The 17,155-nt window shown below is 37.1% G+C and overlaps 1 protein-coding gene across 1 annotated transcript in view; it reads right to left on the bottom strand.

The window, feature by feature from the left end:
• Positions 1-17,155, bottom strand: part of LOC119839018 (metal transporter CNNM4-like) — a 34,539-nt gene that overhangs the window by 15,685 nt on the left and 1,699 nt on the right. Inside the window, exons 2-5 of the mRNA XM_038365187.1 lie at positions 3,708-4,140; positions 2,425-2,964; positions 1,605-1,721; positions 5-176 (exon numbers count right to left, since the gene is read on the bottom strand). Of these exons, the coding sequence (XP_038221115.1) occupies positions 5-176; positions 1,605-1,721; positions 2,425-2,964; positions 3,708-4,140 (1,262 nt within the window). The remainder of the gene's footprint in view (positions 1-4; positions 177-1,604; positions 1,722-2,424; positions 2,965-3,707; positions 4,141-17,155) is intronic.

The raw sequence follows: 17,155 nt of genomic DNA, 5'->3' as shown, positions 1-17,155 counted from the left end.
TCACCTGACTTAACAATCTCTGTCATGGTCTCGAAGTCCAGCACCGTGTTGATGGGCAGCATGAAGCAGTCCTTCAGTTTGGTCATCACGTCCTTGACGGTCTTCTTGCGGAGGTCGAGGGCACCCGAAATGATGTTCACCTCCTCTTTGTCGAGATCGTTGACGTGGTTTGTCACCTGACGGTATTGAATGCTTAACTAGGTTCTCCATACAGTTCTATCCGGCTCTTGAAAGCTTTTTTTTTTGTATTATATTTCGTTCTATCCACCGTGATGTTATGTACAGAGATTTATTATAGTCTACATTAAAACAATCTACTTAATATTATAAATGCGAAAGTTTGTAAGGATGTGTGTGTTTGTTGCTCTTTCACGCAAAAACTACTGAACCGGTTGCAATGAAATTTGGTACGTAGACAGGTGGACAACTGGAATAACATATAGGCAACTTTTTATCCCGATATTCCTATGGGATACGGACTTACGCGGGTAAAACCGCGGGGCGCAGCTAGTAGATTATATTTTGGCCGGCCACCACGCCTTACTCGCAGGTTATAGCTTATATTGACATGTATGAAATCACACACAATGTGAGTATTCATATATGAACGGTGCGGATAGCTCGCCCACAAGGTCCCTTATAACATTTCTCATCTGTTACGCTTGGAGGTCCGTTTCCTTATCCGCACCCTTCCCAGTCCATTCCTACTTTCCAGTCGTCCAAACTTTTCTTATCCCTTAGCCTATAAAACAGGCAAATGTTCATGGGCAATGGTCATTGTTTACCATCAGGCGAACCACCAGCTCAGTTGTCCGCTATGGCATAAAAAAATGCTTGTAGGCTTACCTATGTTCATTCATAAATAGACATTTCCAGTCCTAAATCTCCAAATTTTATATAATATCCATTACAAAATCTATCATTTGCCTTGAATCTACGGAAACACAGTCGGGGCCATCTATCAGTGAGCTGATAAAAATATAATTTAACCGCGGATTTCGCGAGTGGCGTCCGCCCTTGCGCAGTTTCCAGACATCTTAAAATAAACGTCGCCAAATATCTCAATGTCATCGTCTCACACATATGATTGACTCTCTCTATAACAATGCACACCGGTATTAAGGTTTCTTCAGAGCGTCTGAAGGAACGTGACACTGTCCGTCCTCAGATGGATCCGGAGATGTCATAATTTACCCCAAGTTACAAGTCATCAGGCTATGACATCCGTTGAGTTTTGAACTCGGAACCCAGCGTACGAAATGAGCCTTACTTTTAAAAATTGCAAAAAAATCCATCTATATGATATCTCCATATATAATATAAATGACATTGCTTCGACTTAGATTTCAGTGCAATTAATTTTGACCGGATAATTCTCTGGAACTGCTAACCGATTTCAATGAGATAAATCCCTAAAGTGTGCAGCATATATATGTATTTTAGTGATGGATACACTATTATTATTTCTTAACCAATTTATAATTATAGACCAACATTAATTCTGAAGCTCTTAAGAAAAAATAATCCATTACTCTTTCTCGGTTTAACCCAAGAGTTGGAGCAAAGCGACTATATTCGCAAACAGACGTAAAATTTCCACACACCTTGACCAATTCCTTCAGCCTCTCTCTGTTATAATGCGTACCGATCTCCTCTCCTAAGAAGTAATCCAACAATTTGCTGGTTGGCCAGGCGAGAGGAGCACAGATGCCCATCACGATCTGATGAAAAACATAATATCTTAATGTATAAAAAAGTGTCATGATTTATATCCAAAAAAACTCTTCACCAAAACAACCGATTTTGATGAAATATGGCATTTTATATTTTTATTTTGGTCCAACTCAAGATATAGGATAGTTTTTATTTTGATTAATTATCCCAATAGTTTATAATCTTAATATTTTTTATTATTACTCAGCCACAGCAACGCGTGGCCGGGTATACCAGTAGATTATGAAGAAAATACAACAAAATACAGATGAAATGCCAGTTCGTGGTAATTACGAAAGCAGCTGACTGTGTTGCTATGAGCTTGCATAATAGAGCACAATGCAGGTTTAGAATGCTAAGGATTTTCTTGCCTATTCAGAGTAACTAAAAATCACGATACTATATAATACTTACATAAGAACGGTCTAAGTTTAGAATCCTGGTAGAGACTTAAATAACATGCCAGTCTAATATAGAAAGATGTCAATAGTCCCTAAGGACTATCGAACGAACAATCGATCAGTGATACGTGATACGCGTGTACCATATAAAGAAAATAACACATGACATGTACCCTATAACGTATACGTTTAGTAATCTAATTATTATTACTAAAAAGTTAACTATATTGTTCCAAAAAGTCCATACTATTAAGGGAACATCAGCCAACACATGACAATAGACTACCCCAATAGAAAAGCTAACACCAACCTTCATAATCCATATACTCTTAGCGCCAATCAACAGCCCGTGTCTCGCGCAGATCGCCTGCGGCGTGATCTCAGCTATAAACACAATAGCCAGCGTTGAACCGATCACAGCGTACAATCCAGAGGTAAGGTCATCCAATATCACCGTGAACGTACTGTTCACGGCCACGTTACTCAAGAGAATCGTGCACAGGAGGTAGTTTCCGTGCGCGCGAACCGGCATGATTGCCCTCGCGTATTTCCTCTCTTTCTCCGTCCCCGTGTTCGCGATGATCCGCAACTCTGTTCTATCCAACGCCATGAGACCGAGATTCAAGCCGGAGAAAAGAGATGCCATGACGAGCAAGATGACAATGAGGATCAGGGAGGCCCAGAGGGGTAATAGCTTGTTGTGTGTGGCTAGGATCTTCCAACCCTCACTGCCCTGGTGGACGAGCTCGCCGTTTGGGGTGTTTCGTGCGCAGATGTAGAACTTGTAGTCTTCTAGGGGTGGTGGGGCGATCAGCTCGAAGAGCCCAGAATCGTGTTCTGCTACGTTTATCTGGGAAATGATCATTTATTTCATGATTTATGCTTACTTATCTGGTTATGGTATCATATATGGTTACTTATCTGGTTTCACGTATATAAATTGTTACTAATTAGATTGAATTGCTTTTACTTTAACGAATATAACCTAGCTGATTTTATAATGAGATTGACATTGGAATTGTTAAAAGATTTAATTAAACTGTTAATTAATGAAAACAAAGTAAAACTAATAGAAAAAAGTGTATGTTAGTAAAGTTAATATATTCATATTTTAGATACAAATGCGTACTAATTGAACTAGCTGGTGCTCCCGTCTTCGTTCGCGTGAACTTTTAACGTGTACAAACAGGAGGCTTTCAATAAAATTACATTTAAGGTATAGATATAATACTGTTCTTACTTTTTTGTCAGATATTGTTAACTGGCGGTCCGCCCCGGCATCGTCCGTAGCATATATATAGCCTATAACCTTCTTCAATAAATGGGCTTTCTAACACTGAAAGAATTTTTAAAATCGGACCAGTTGTTCCTGAGATTATTGCTTTCAAACAAACAAACTCTTCAGCTTCATAATATTATAATTATAGATTTAAACATAAAATGTTTCAAATGCCCATACAGAACAACTTTTAAGACATCATATCAATTTGTTGTTTATTTATGTATCTAATACATAAATTATAGCCTTACTTAAACATCACCAACACTCAAACTTGGTCAATAAATATTCAAAATACAACCACAAATATGTACCTTATACTCTCCTTGTATCAAGAACCGACACGGCGACCCGTACGCCTGCGGGTGATGCGTAAACGCTATCCAGGTGTCATCTGTGAAGCCTTCACCGAACAATCTGAGCGTGAATTTCGTTTCTCTGAGCACACTCGGTATCATTCCGTCCACTATCTTAGGTTCCTTTTCACCCTCTTCAACCCTCAGCCCCATAACTTTAAGAGTTACATTCGGTTGGATTGTTTTTTCACCTAGACTGCTAGTTTCCACATCGGTCACTTCTGTTTCGTTTGCTTCCCTTTTCTTTCTGATATCATCACTATTGGGCAGAGTTTCGACGCCATCATCGATTTCTTCACCGTATTTATTGATATTGAGATCATTGTAATACTTTGTGTCTGTTTCACTGACGTCTTCTATTTCATGTGGTATCACTTCATTCTCACTGGCTCTGTGGGCAATGAACGATTTTATTTTATTCGTAGGATTAATATTGTGTATTTTTGACGTGACAACGTCTTAAATTAGGTTGCGGCTCGGAGGCACTTATGAAAAAGTGTAACGACCGGTAACGTTACGATGAGTCACCGAACTATGATCGGTCCGCCGCGCGCGCAGCACTAGAGAATTAGGCGCATTGAATCGGCGCGTGATTGTGTCTCTGTCTCTGTCTTTTTAGTAAACAAAATATATTTTCTATAGTTAAAATTTGTGCAATTCTTATTTTCATTCAATTCCTTGTTCCTATTGTGCAATTTAATAATATTCATATCAATAAATATTCTACCGAGAAAAAGACGTTGTCACGTAAAATGTTCGCCCGTAAAACCGACTTTACAGGCAACCATTTTTTTTCTTTAATTATACTTATCTATATTAATTAAACTTATATCTGTAGTATACACCACCTACCTATACGCTTTCTATGTATTAATAATATATTAGTTATTGCTTTGTGCCATCAAATCAAATCAAATCAAATTTATTAAATCGCGTATATGTTAAACATTCCTTTACAAAAATGTTGCCTGGAAGAGATTGCCCTTGAGCAATAAGGCCGCCTTATAGTACATATGTGCCTGTATGGTCTTTTTTTTTTACAATGTCAATTTAGTTTTCGGTAATGTGTACTGTAAAGAATAAATAAATAAATAAAATATTATTTCGTTGTTTTGGTTACCTGGAAGAGATGGCTCTGTAGCCATAAGGTCGCCTATTGTGCAACTTGTATTTTTAGTCTGTGCTTTTGAAATATTTCCTATCCTATTGGTGTGTACAATAAAGCTTTATTTAATCATTCATTCAAAGTGTAGGCCATCCTTATAGATAAGGCTGAATGGTAAACATCGTTCTCGATGAGTTTATGTTTCAGAAATAAGATATTATAGGTACTACTACTGGTTCTGTTCAAATGTTGCTTTATAATACAAGCTTTGCTCTCTCGGCTTCGCCCGCTTCTTTAAAGGAAAATATATATAGTCCCATATCTTAGGAATTTCGGGATAAAAACTATCCTATTCTTTCTACCCCAAGCTACATCTGCACCAAATTTCACACAAATCGGTCGAGTGGCTTAGGCGTGATGAAGAGACAAACAGAGTTACTTTCGCATTTATAATACTAGTAGGGATTTTACGAAAATTCTTCTACATAGTATAAATTATATCACAACTAACATTTTGAAGGTTAACAGTAAAAGATGGTAAGTTACACTAAAGAGCTGTCCCATACTTTAAGTTTATGGCAATGTATATTTAAAGACGGGTGACGAACTCAAGCTGGTGATAGACCAGCTTGAGCTTAAACCTGTTTCATCACCCTATACCACAGGCTTGTCCCCTTTGTAAATCGAATCCAATACGGAAGAGCAAATTACTATAATCTTAGAGACAAATTTTATCCATCTTAATTTTTCACTAATATTATAAATGCGAAAGTTTCTGAGGATGGCTGTATGTGTATGTATATGTTCGTTACACTTTCACACAAAAACTACTGAACCGATTGCAATGAAATTTGGTACGTAGATAGCTGGACAACCGAAATCCCGATATTCCTACGGGATAGGGACTTACGCGGGTGAAACCGCGTGGCGCAGATAGTAATTTATAACGAGGTTATTTTATTAAACTTGAGAATTTGTGAACCAATTTTTAAACATTAACCAATAGAATGCCATAGTGTCATAGGCCATATTTTATGTTACTATTTTCTTGTGTTTAATTTTATTAGCGAGTATTACACTTTTAGAAATTAAAGACTTTTAAACGGATTTTAAACGCGATTTATTCATTATATTATTAACCCAACGTTTCGAACAATTTACAGCGAGCGTGGTCACGGGGGAGTCTCCCCGCGAATAATAACAACAAATAAATATATTTTATGTTGTTTTTACTCGCGACTTTTGATGTAATAAATCTGAAAGTTTGCAAGTGTGAATAGATGTTTGAAACAAATTTATTAAAAATAAATAAAAAAATACTCGTTTTTATAACAGAATCAACTTAAAATTGTCACCAGAAAATATATAAGGAAATGATTGAATCCTGTCGATCCGATTAAATCATTTTCTTACGTATTTTGTGCGAGAAAATTTAGTTCCGATTCTTAATAAGTAAACACAGTTTGAAAATAAAACAAATAATAATAATAGTTTAAAAAAACTAAAAAACACGCTTTTATAGAAAACCGAACTAAAAAATAGAAAACATATGTTGCAAATTAAAAAATAGAACAATTTTATCAAATTAGTGTATTGTCATCGGTCCTCAATAAATCTACAAAGTTTGAACGAAATCTGGCCGTTTAAAGTGGGTCAAAATCGCGCCCAAAGAAGTCGGTTACAAACAAACATACAGGTGAAGCTAATAAAAAGCGTGTAAAAATCCGTCCGTTCAATCGAAATCGCTAAAGGAGTCAGTAACATACAAAGCTATAAACATACTGATAAAGCTACTAAATGCGTTAAAACCAGCTGCTGGGATCTGTTAACTAATAGGCTACTTTAACCAGATCCCGCGGGCAGCCACGGACTCTATTTACTACATGACATAAGCGCTTGTAAAAGAAGTCTTATGCAATACACATACGATCGAGTTTCACATGACCATCACAGAGACAATGGCATCCTGATAGCGGCATACAAACATTTACACCGTTTGAAATAAAATGACAAACAAACTGGTCCTCTTGACCCATTAAGCGTCCAAGTATTTATAGATAGACTCGAACGAGTACTAGCCCTTATCTATATAGATATAGTAGACATGCGCAGTCTGCGAACACAATAAATGAGTAATATATGTATATAGGTATGTATTATAAAGCACTAGCTGCGCCCCGCGGTTACACCCGCGTAAGTCCGTATCCCGTATGAATATCGGGACAAAAAGTTGCCTATATGTTATTCCAGTTGTCCAACTATCTACGTGCCAAATTTCATTGCAATCGGTACAGTAGTTTTTGCGTGAAAGAGACAACAAACCCACACACATCCTTACAAACTTTCGCATTTATAATATTGGTAGGATTTCAATGCTATAAACCTAAAAATTAAATATATGTATATTTTTATTGTCGCAGTGGGCAACTGAGCTGGTGGTTCGCCTGATGAGAAGCGATCACCAACGCCCGTGAACATTCAAGGAGGTAGTGATTTGCGAATGCAGTATCCACTTTTAAGGGGTAAGGGTTAAGGGATTAGGAAAGGATTGACGAGTGGAAAGAAGGAATGGATTAGGAGCAGAAAGAAACGTGAAAACGTTACAAACATACAAAAATACAATTCTCTTTATAATATTAGTGTAGATAGACTCTCAAAATATCGGCATAATCCCAAAAATAGTAAATTCTACAAACACTACAGTCAAAATCTATTACAATGACATCAAAGGGACATCTCATATTTAGTCGTAAAAACCGATTGTCGTAACAGCCGATGATGTTGTTATGTTGATAATTCAGCTGGGACCCTAGATTTTGGTCATTTTAACCGATATGTTGTTATAAATGATGTTGTTGTAAACAGTTTCGACTGTATTTCAAATTCAAGATGGGCGACAGCACAAAATCGGGGATTTTCCAAACAAAAACATTAAGTAGTGTCCTTCAAAACTTTTTAATAATTTCATCACTGTAGACCGGTAAGCTGACCTTATCAACATAACATAACAGAATACCAACACTGACCAAATGACAAAAATCAACGACAATCGAGTGACGTCACCCGAGCCGCCCACATGCGCGTGCGCACATTCAACTCCAACAAGACCAAGTGATTGTTTGGTAACTGCAGCCGACTGATTGTATAATTGTTACTAGTTGTTACCCGCTGCTTGCCACGTGTGGTAAACGGAATGTGATGTTTCACTTTGATAAAAGAAGCCCATATTACTCTCCAGCATCCATTCTTATTTGCAACCAAAAAAATCCTATAATTACAAAAACGTGAACTTATGTGGGAGCCGAGCTCGCTTCGGCCAGCTCGCACCGGGACAAATATCCTCCAGCATCTATTCTAACTCCAACCACAAAAAAATCCTATAATTACAAATACTTATGTGGGAGTCGAGCACGCTTCGGCACGAATTAGTCCAGCACGCACCGGGGAAAGCATCACACCCCCGCAGAAGACCAGCGTGAAATAGTAGCACGTGTTAAACGGTGAATGGGGGAGTCCGCGGGAGAGACTTACGCGGGTGAAACCGCGGGGCGAAGCTAGTAGGCTATATTTTATCGTTGCGAATCATCTCATTAAGAATTTTCCTTGACCAGTCGGGTGAAGCCGCGGCGTATAGTATACCTAGTGTAATTATATCAGTTTTGTTTATAGTTCGTTCAACACAGATATTAATGGATAAATTTTATTGTTACCTTCTTTACTTGCAATTGTTTTTAACATTACGTGATCTTTTAATTATAATAAGTTTTAACAATATCTTGGGTTTTATCCGCGGTAAAGTTGTTGTATATATTATTCATTATATAATAACTAGATAGGTAGATAGATACATAGATAATCAATTATTTATTGCATACGAAATTTATAAAAAAAACATATATGAGCAAAAAGAAAATATGTACAAAAAGGCGTTACTAGTAATATAATGCTGTTTTTTTTTGTTTGTTTATTTATTTATTTATTTCATTTCATTTCATACATCTTTGACTTACAGTACAAAATATACCAAAACAACAAAGACTTATAATTACTTCAAGAATGATTAAGAAATGCTGTACAATTAGCGACAAATGTTGTAATATTAGCGTTAAATAGGTCGACTTCAGATTTTACATGTAACAATTTATTTAATAAATTGAGAGCATGATGGGTGGGTGCACTCCAAGCGTTGATTGCTTGAGCGCATTTCCTCACGAACTACTGTTTCGAATTGAAAATTTCTATGTGTGTTTGAGTATCAAAGGAGGTTGTAGGTTAAATATAACAATCACGCTATGAAAAAATTTGATCAAGAGGCGGGATTCGAACACGCGTTTCTTGCCTAACCGTAGCAACGCCTAGCCTCTCGGCCACCCGTGATCCCGCCACAGTAATCGAATTTCTTCTACTCTTTCGGTTTTATGCGACTTTTTTCTATTCTTTCAAAATTTCTCATTTATAAAGCATTTCAATGCTATACAACTAAAAAATTAAACCACGCTATAATGAAATCAATCTTATTATAAAATAAAATGAAATAAGTCAAGTGTGATTCGGACTCGCGACACTAAGACTGGTTTGTAAAAGGTGCTGGAAGGTGCACTTAAATGTCTGTCTATAGACAAAGGGACATTTACCTTTGGTTTGATACCATCTATTAGAGTTATCACATATCTAGAAAAATTATCTTTGGCATGTACTCTAGGCAGCTTTCCTCAAAAACGCAATCGGGGATTTCATTTACCGTTTCGCATTTATAAACCACATTTCCGGTAACACATTGGTGACGCAATGACGTCACTCGTGCCGATTGACGTAGCGTTTATCCTCATTTCGCAACACTAAAATAATTATAATCTGTGACGACACTGGCGCTCTGCCGAGTCCGTGCAGACGGTGTTTATGGCAACGCAGACGGCGGAATGGCGCGCCATGTTCGAAATTCGAATTTTACGAGTTTTTTTCTTTTTATTGGTCTTATTCATCATGGTCTATTAAATTGTTTATGGACTTTTAAGATTGACAATTAAATTTATTCATAGTATTAGTCATCGTAGTTTTATGTACACATATGTTTAAATAAAGTTGAGTTGATGGCGTTTTTACGGAATTTCTTAAATATGTAAAAAATATGTGTTATCACTGGAGCTCATTAGTTTGTTTTGAACACAATTAACACCGGTCAAGTGCGAGTCGGACAAGCATAACTAATGCGTACAATAAACTAAAGAGCATTTGTTTTGAGGCTTTATAGGTATTGCCTATGCGAATGTTCTGCCCGCTTTTATGGGGTAAGGAATAATAAGGAAAGGAGTGACGACTAGAAAGAAGGAAAGAAAAGCTGTAACCCGCGGCTCCATAACCTAATCCGGTCTATAGACAACTAGCTGCACCCCCGCGGTTTCACCCGCGTAATTCCGTATCCCGTAGGTATATCGGGATAAAACGTTGCCTATATGTTATTCCAGTTGTCCAGCTGTCTACGTACCAAATTTCATTGCAATCGGTTTAGTAGTTTTTACGTGAAAGAGCAACAAACGCACATACGTCCTTACAAACTTTCGCATTTATAATATTATAGTAGGATAGCATAGTAGGACTAGCGGTCCGCCCCGGCTTCGACTATGGTACATATATAATCATCCTTCCTCAATTAATGGACTATTTAACACTGAAAGCACAAAACAAACAAACAAACAAACTCTTCAGCTTCATAATATTAGTATAGGACAGATTATTTAATGCTAAAAGCCCTGACCTCATACTGGCATCAAGATAATGGAAGCGCGGCGTTGCGTGACCCACGACGATAAAAAAAAACTCGATTTATTAAATGAATCGCTCTATGGGGAAAGATTTTGAGACATTATTGAATTGGTGGACCCTCGTTTGGTAAATATCCTAGTAATCTACTCTAATATTGTATAGAAAGAAAGAAAGAAAGAAAGAAAGAAACATTTATTTCACTCCACAGAAATACAATTAAAAAAAAAAACAATAAACTTAGAACAAAACAATACAATAATTAACACAAAACATCACAATAAAAAAGCTTAAACAAGAAAACAATAAACCAAAGAACAATATATATACATGTATATACATGTATATACAAAAAAGCAAAAAATATAGAAAAAAAATATAAAACGCGAAACATAAAGTGGAGCCAAATGGGGTAGCCACTCAGCCTACGCAGCAACGCAGTTGCCACACTGATTTTCAGTGGCCCCCCTCTGTATAGTATGGAGAAAACGTTTGTATGTTTGTAACGTTTTCACGCAAAAACCGCTGGACCGATTTCAAATTTTGAAAGTTCTTTCACCGATAGATTAAGCTGCAACTATACAGACATAGGCTATATGTGTAACACGAACGAAGCTTGGGCAAACAGCTTGTATTAGCAACTTATAAACGCGACCTTATAACAATGGATGTTTGTTAATCTTTCACGCATCAACAGCTAATTGGATGTGTATGAAATCATACTAATATTATAAATGCGAAAGTTTGTAAGGTTATGTGTCTGTTTGTTGCTCTTTCACGCAAAAACTACTGAACCGATTGCAATGAAATTTCGTACGTAGACAGCTGGACAACTGGAATAGCATATAGGCAACATTTCATCCCGATATTCCAACGGGATACGGACTAACGCGGGTGAAACCGCGGGGCGCAGCTAGTGTATAATATGGCAGCGGTGTCATTCTGAAGGAATTCCAAGTATATAGCCGTGAGTGTAACTGGAATGAATATATTTGGATGTCGGTTAATATTTCTCACGGGATGCGCCTGCGCAGCGCGACACTTGAATCAAAAGTAAGAGTTGGCAACGCGTCGGGCGTGGTGAGCAGAGCTTGGCATTGCGCCTGCGGAAAGCGAAATCTATGCTATGACTAGCTGCGCGCCGCGGTTTCACCCGCGTAAGTCCGTATCCCGTAGAAATATCGGGATAAAATGTTGCCTATATGTTATTCCAGCTGTCCAGCTGTCTACGTACCAAATTTCGTTGCAATCGGTTCAGTAGATTTTGCGTGAAAGAGCAATAAACGCACACACATCCTTACAAACTTTCGCATTGATAATATTAGTAGGATAAGTAGGATAGGATTATAAAGCTGAAGAATTTGTTTGTTTGTTTGGACGCGCTAATCTCAGGAACTACGGGTGCGTTTGGAAAATTCTTTCAGTGTTAGGTAGCCCACTTAAGGAAGTCTTTAAGCTATATAATATCAGGTACTATGCGGGTAAACCCGCGGCGCACAGCTAGTAATCGGAAGTCTATATGTACACGAGTTTTTTTTAAGTAGAAGTTTCACTATTCGACCAATCGGATTTACGTATTATTATCATAAAAATCTGTTTTTTTTCGAGCCTTGTTTCAAAAGGAAATACTAACATACATACATCCATCCATACATACATACATACATACATCCATACATACATACATACAAACATTCGCGTTTATAATATTAGTAGGATAAGCTGACACGGCGAACTTCGAAACGCCGTAGAATATGTTTTAGACACAATATCCGTATCGCTCTTACATTTTAAACCTTTTCTGGATTATTATGGGTGCATCAAAACTATCAAAATTATCAAAATCTGCCCAGCCGTTCTCGAGTTTCAGCGAGACTAACGAACAGCAATAATTTTTATCTAGATAGATTACATTAATTGTATTCAAATCGGATGTGACCTGTAGTGAGGTACCGTGTCCCCAAGTGGGGTATGGGGCAGACGATTCTGTTTCACTGATCGATTTTCTTAATGGACGAGCATATCCAGCCAGCCCGAGACATTTTCTATCCCCACCGAGATCAAACCCGGGACCCCTCGGTTCTACGCTCACGCGTTAACCACTGCGCCTAGGAGGCAGTCAGTTATCTATTGTTTATATTAATTAAAGAAGCTTTGTTGTATGAATGACTAACTCTACACGTGTCTCCGTCTGCGAGACATGTTTCCGCAGTGTCAGTGATGTGTTTATAGGTGGAGCGATTCGTGATGTACAGATAGATAAACAAATTGACTAGATAGTAGGGTTGCCACCCACATTGGCTACGCTAATATCATAAAGAGTATTTTTATATGTTTGTAACGTTTCCACCCAAAAACTGGTGGACCGATTAAAAAAAATGTTTTCACCATTAGGAAGATATGACTTCACTGAGTGACTTAGGCTATATATGTGACACGGGCGAAGCTGGGGTGAATAGCTGGTATACAATAAATTATCTTACTTCCTACTAATACTACTAATATTATAAATGCGAAAGTTTGTAAAGATGTGTGTGCGTTTGTTGCTCTTTCACGCAAAAACTGCTGAACCGATTGCAATGAAATTTGCTACGTAGACAGCTGGACAACTGGAATAACATATAGACAACTTTTTATCCCAATATTCCAACGGGATACGGACTTACGCGGGTGAAACTGCGGGGCACAGCTAGTATGATACAATTTCACGTATCATTAGTTGAGTTTGAGTTTGAGTATAAGTACATAAGGCCCACTACCAAACACGCTGACCAATTAACATTAAATTGGGGTTAATTTATTCAATGGTCTCAGACGCCCAGTCGTAAGAAATACCAGTGTTGGGAAAAATTTATGGAGTAGTCATCAGATGTAACCATATATAGGTACTATAACTAGCTTGCCGCTCGCGGCTTCGCTTGCGTGGAATTCGCTTATATCGCGCGACATGGTAAGGAGTAGCCTATAGTCTTTCCCAAGGTCTAGACCTATAACCGAATCTTTTAAAATGTATGGTATTTCCACACCCAAGTTCAGCTCCATCTTCATACCAAATTACATCAAAATCGGTTTGACAATAACGAGTTTTCATACAAACTTTCATCCCCTATTTCAACCCCTTCTTCTAGCCTTGTTTTCGCGAAAAAACTATGTTTTTTTCTGAGTTCACTTACGCGGATTACAGACTTATGCGTGTGAAACCGCGGGGCGCAGCTAGTCCTACTAATATTATAAATGCGAATGTTTGTAAGGTGTGTGTTTGTTGCTCTTTCACGCAAAAACTACTGAACCGGTTACAATGAAATTGGGTACGTAGACAGTTGGACAACTGGAATAACATATAGGCAACTTTATATCCCGATATACCTACGGGATGCGGACTTTCGCGGGTGAAACCGCGGGGCGCAGCTAGTATGATATTATATTCTCAACAAAACTGTCGTTAACTATTACTCTATCATATTCAATTTTCGATCTGTTTTTAAGGTAATTACTAAGTAACTAATACTATATAATACTTAATAACTAATACTATATAATTCTAAATAACTAATAATATATAAAACTAAATAACTAATAATAATACTTAAGATAATACTACAGTAATATCCTTACATGCGGCTTCGCACGCATTAATTCGAAGCAGTTTAATAGATGTTATACATATAAACCTTACTCTTGAATCACTATATCTATAAATAAAATATAATAGTTTAAAAAAACTATAAAACACGCTTTAACAAAAATCATATTTTGCAAATTGAAAACTGGAATAATTTTATCAAATTAGTGTATAGTCATCGGTCTTCAATAAATCTACAAAGTTTGAACGAAATCTGGCCGTTTAAAGTGGGTCAAAATCGCGCCCAAAGAAGTCAGTTACAAACAAACAAACATACAAACAAACAAACATACAAACAAACAAACATACAGGTGAAGCTAATAAAAAGCGTGTAAAAACACCCCATCAAAATCCGTTGCGTAGTTTCAAAGATTTAAGCGTACATAGCGACATAGGGACGGAGAAAGCGACTTTGTTTTATACTATGTAATGACTAAACCTTCCTCAAACTAAGCTAATTTATATTCATGATATAAATAATGACTCATGGAATACTACACTACGGGGATCCCACAATGAATAAATTAACCATTCATCGTTAGTACAGGGTTATAACACTAGTTAGCTAGTTTTTCAAACCCTAAATGATAAGAGCAAGACAGAACAGCGTTGACCGGGTCAACTGGTATAGACTGGTTGCGCCCCGCGGTTTTACCCGCGTAAGTCCGTATCCCGTAGGAATATCGGGATAAAAAGTTGCCTATATGTTATTCCAGTTGTCCAACTGTCTACGTGCCAAATTTCATTGCAATTGGTTAAGTAGTTTTTGCGTGAAAGAGCAACAAACACACACACATCCTTACAAACTTTCGCATTTATAATATTAGTGCGATTATTAGGATTACTATGATAATTTCATTATATTTCATGTTTTTGTATTTAAAACTAATATAAAATCAACAACGTTATTTAATTAGATCCAGTTATTTTTAACTGCGCTTAATTAAATATATTAATATAATTAAATTATGACCGACTCATGCTAGTCAAGTTACGACAACTGACCGTTTTAGAATTTAGATATGTACTTAACTTACGATCCTACATCCTACTTCCTACTAATATTATAAATGCGAAAGTTTGTAAGGATGTGTGTGTGATTGTTGCTCTTTCACGCAAAAACTTCTGAGCCGATTGCAATGAAATTTGGTACGTAGACAACTGGACAACTGGAATAACACATAGGCAACATTTTATCCCGATATTCCTACGGGATTCGGACTTACGCGGGTGAAACCGCGGGGCGTAGCTAATATTATAAACGTTTGTAAGTACGGATGGATGTATGTATGCATGGATGTTTGTTAGGCTTTCACGCAAAAACTACGGAACCGATTGCAATGAAATTTGGTACGTAGATAGCTGGAGAACTGGACAATTAATACAAAGTTTCTTCATAATATTATATACTAGCTGCGCCCCGCGGTTTCACCCGCGTAAGTCCGTATCCCGTAGGAATATCGAGATAAAAAGTTGCCTATATGTTATTCCAGTTGTCCAGCTGTCTACGTACCAAATTTCATTGCAATCGCTTCAGTAGTTTTTGCGTGAAAGAGCAACAAACACGCACACATCCTTACTAACTTTCGCATTTATAATATTAGTAGGATAGGATACGTTGGTGTATCACTGACAGTTGTTATCAGTTCACGCGAATTCCGCGGAGCGAGAGGCGTTAGTTACGCGTCTGGGAAACGATTCGATTTAACCGACTGCGAACGGGCACGCAGGTATTGTATCCTATTGTTTTCATGTTAATGTGTAGTTTAATTGCGTAAATCCGTTCGTTTGTCCGTCTGTCATGTGGCAACAGAGCGATTTTCATAATCCAACATCGTATGTACGTACATACTAAATTAATTATTTTTTTTTTTGTTAGTTACTAGCTATATTTCTTTTTCTCATATTCTGATCTATTTTTTAGTTTTTTGCACTAACCCTAAAACCTCTTGCATTTCCTTTGCTACCAGGTTGCCTGGCAGAGAATGCTGTCTAGCAATAAGGCCGCCTTTTGTATAAAATATCATTGTGCCATATTATATTTTGTATAAACTTTTCTTTCTGTTTTGTACAATAAAGTATTATAAATAAAAAATTGTAAATAGCTGTAACCCGCGGCTTCGTTTGCTTATAAACTATAAACTATCTATTGTATAGAATTTCATACAGACACGATAAGCTGTTTTCGCGTGAAGGAGTAACAAACATCCATACATCCATCGATACTTGTAATTGTTTTGTATTGTGCATTGATATTATAAATGCGAAAGTTTGTAAGGATGTGTGTGTGTTTGTCGCTTTTTCACGCAAAAACTACAGAACCGATTGCAATGAAATTTGGTACGTAGACAGCTGAACAACTGGAATAACATATAGGAAAATTTTTATCCCGATATTCCTACGGGATATGGACTTACGCGGGTGAAACCGCGGGGCGCAGCTAATGTAACTATAAAGACCTTTGCCAACCAATAATTCCCATAGGCACATGCTTAAAAGTTGCCTATGTGTATTGGTTCAACAGTTTTTGCGTGAAAGAGTAACAAACACACACACGCATCCTTACAAACTTTCACATTTATAATATTAGTAGGATAGGATACGATTACTATCCTATAAATAATATTATAATGATTATATTTATGTGTATATGATTTATAATCTATACTAATATTATAAAGCTGAAAAGTTTGTTTGTTTGCGCTAATCTCAGGAACTAATGGTCCGATTTGAAAAATTCTTTCACTGTTAGATAGCCCATTTATTGAGGAAGGCTATAGACTACATATGTACCACGGGCTGAGGCTGACCGCTAATACAATATATATATATTAAACTGTTTCTCTAATCGTGACAATGTCTAGGGGCCACTGAAAAACCAGCGCCGTGTCAGCATCACTGCAGCCTGGATTGAGCCGA

Source organism: Zerene cesonia, unplaced genomic scaffold (assembly GCF_012273895.1).
Source record: "Zerene cesonia ecotype Mississippi unplaced genomic scaffold, Zerene_cesonia_1.1 Zces_u007, whole genome shotgun sequence".
Lineage (NCBI taxonomy): Eukaryota > Metazoa > Arthropoda > Insecta > Lepidoptera > Pieridae > Zerene > Zerene cesonia.
Note: the sequence above shows the minus strand (reverse complement) of the source record. Positions and strands in the feature narration are given on the sequence as shown.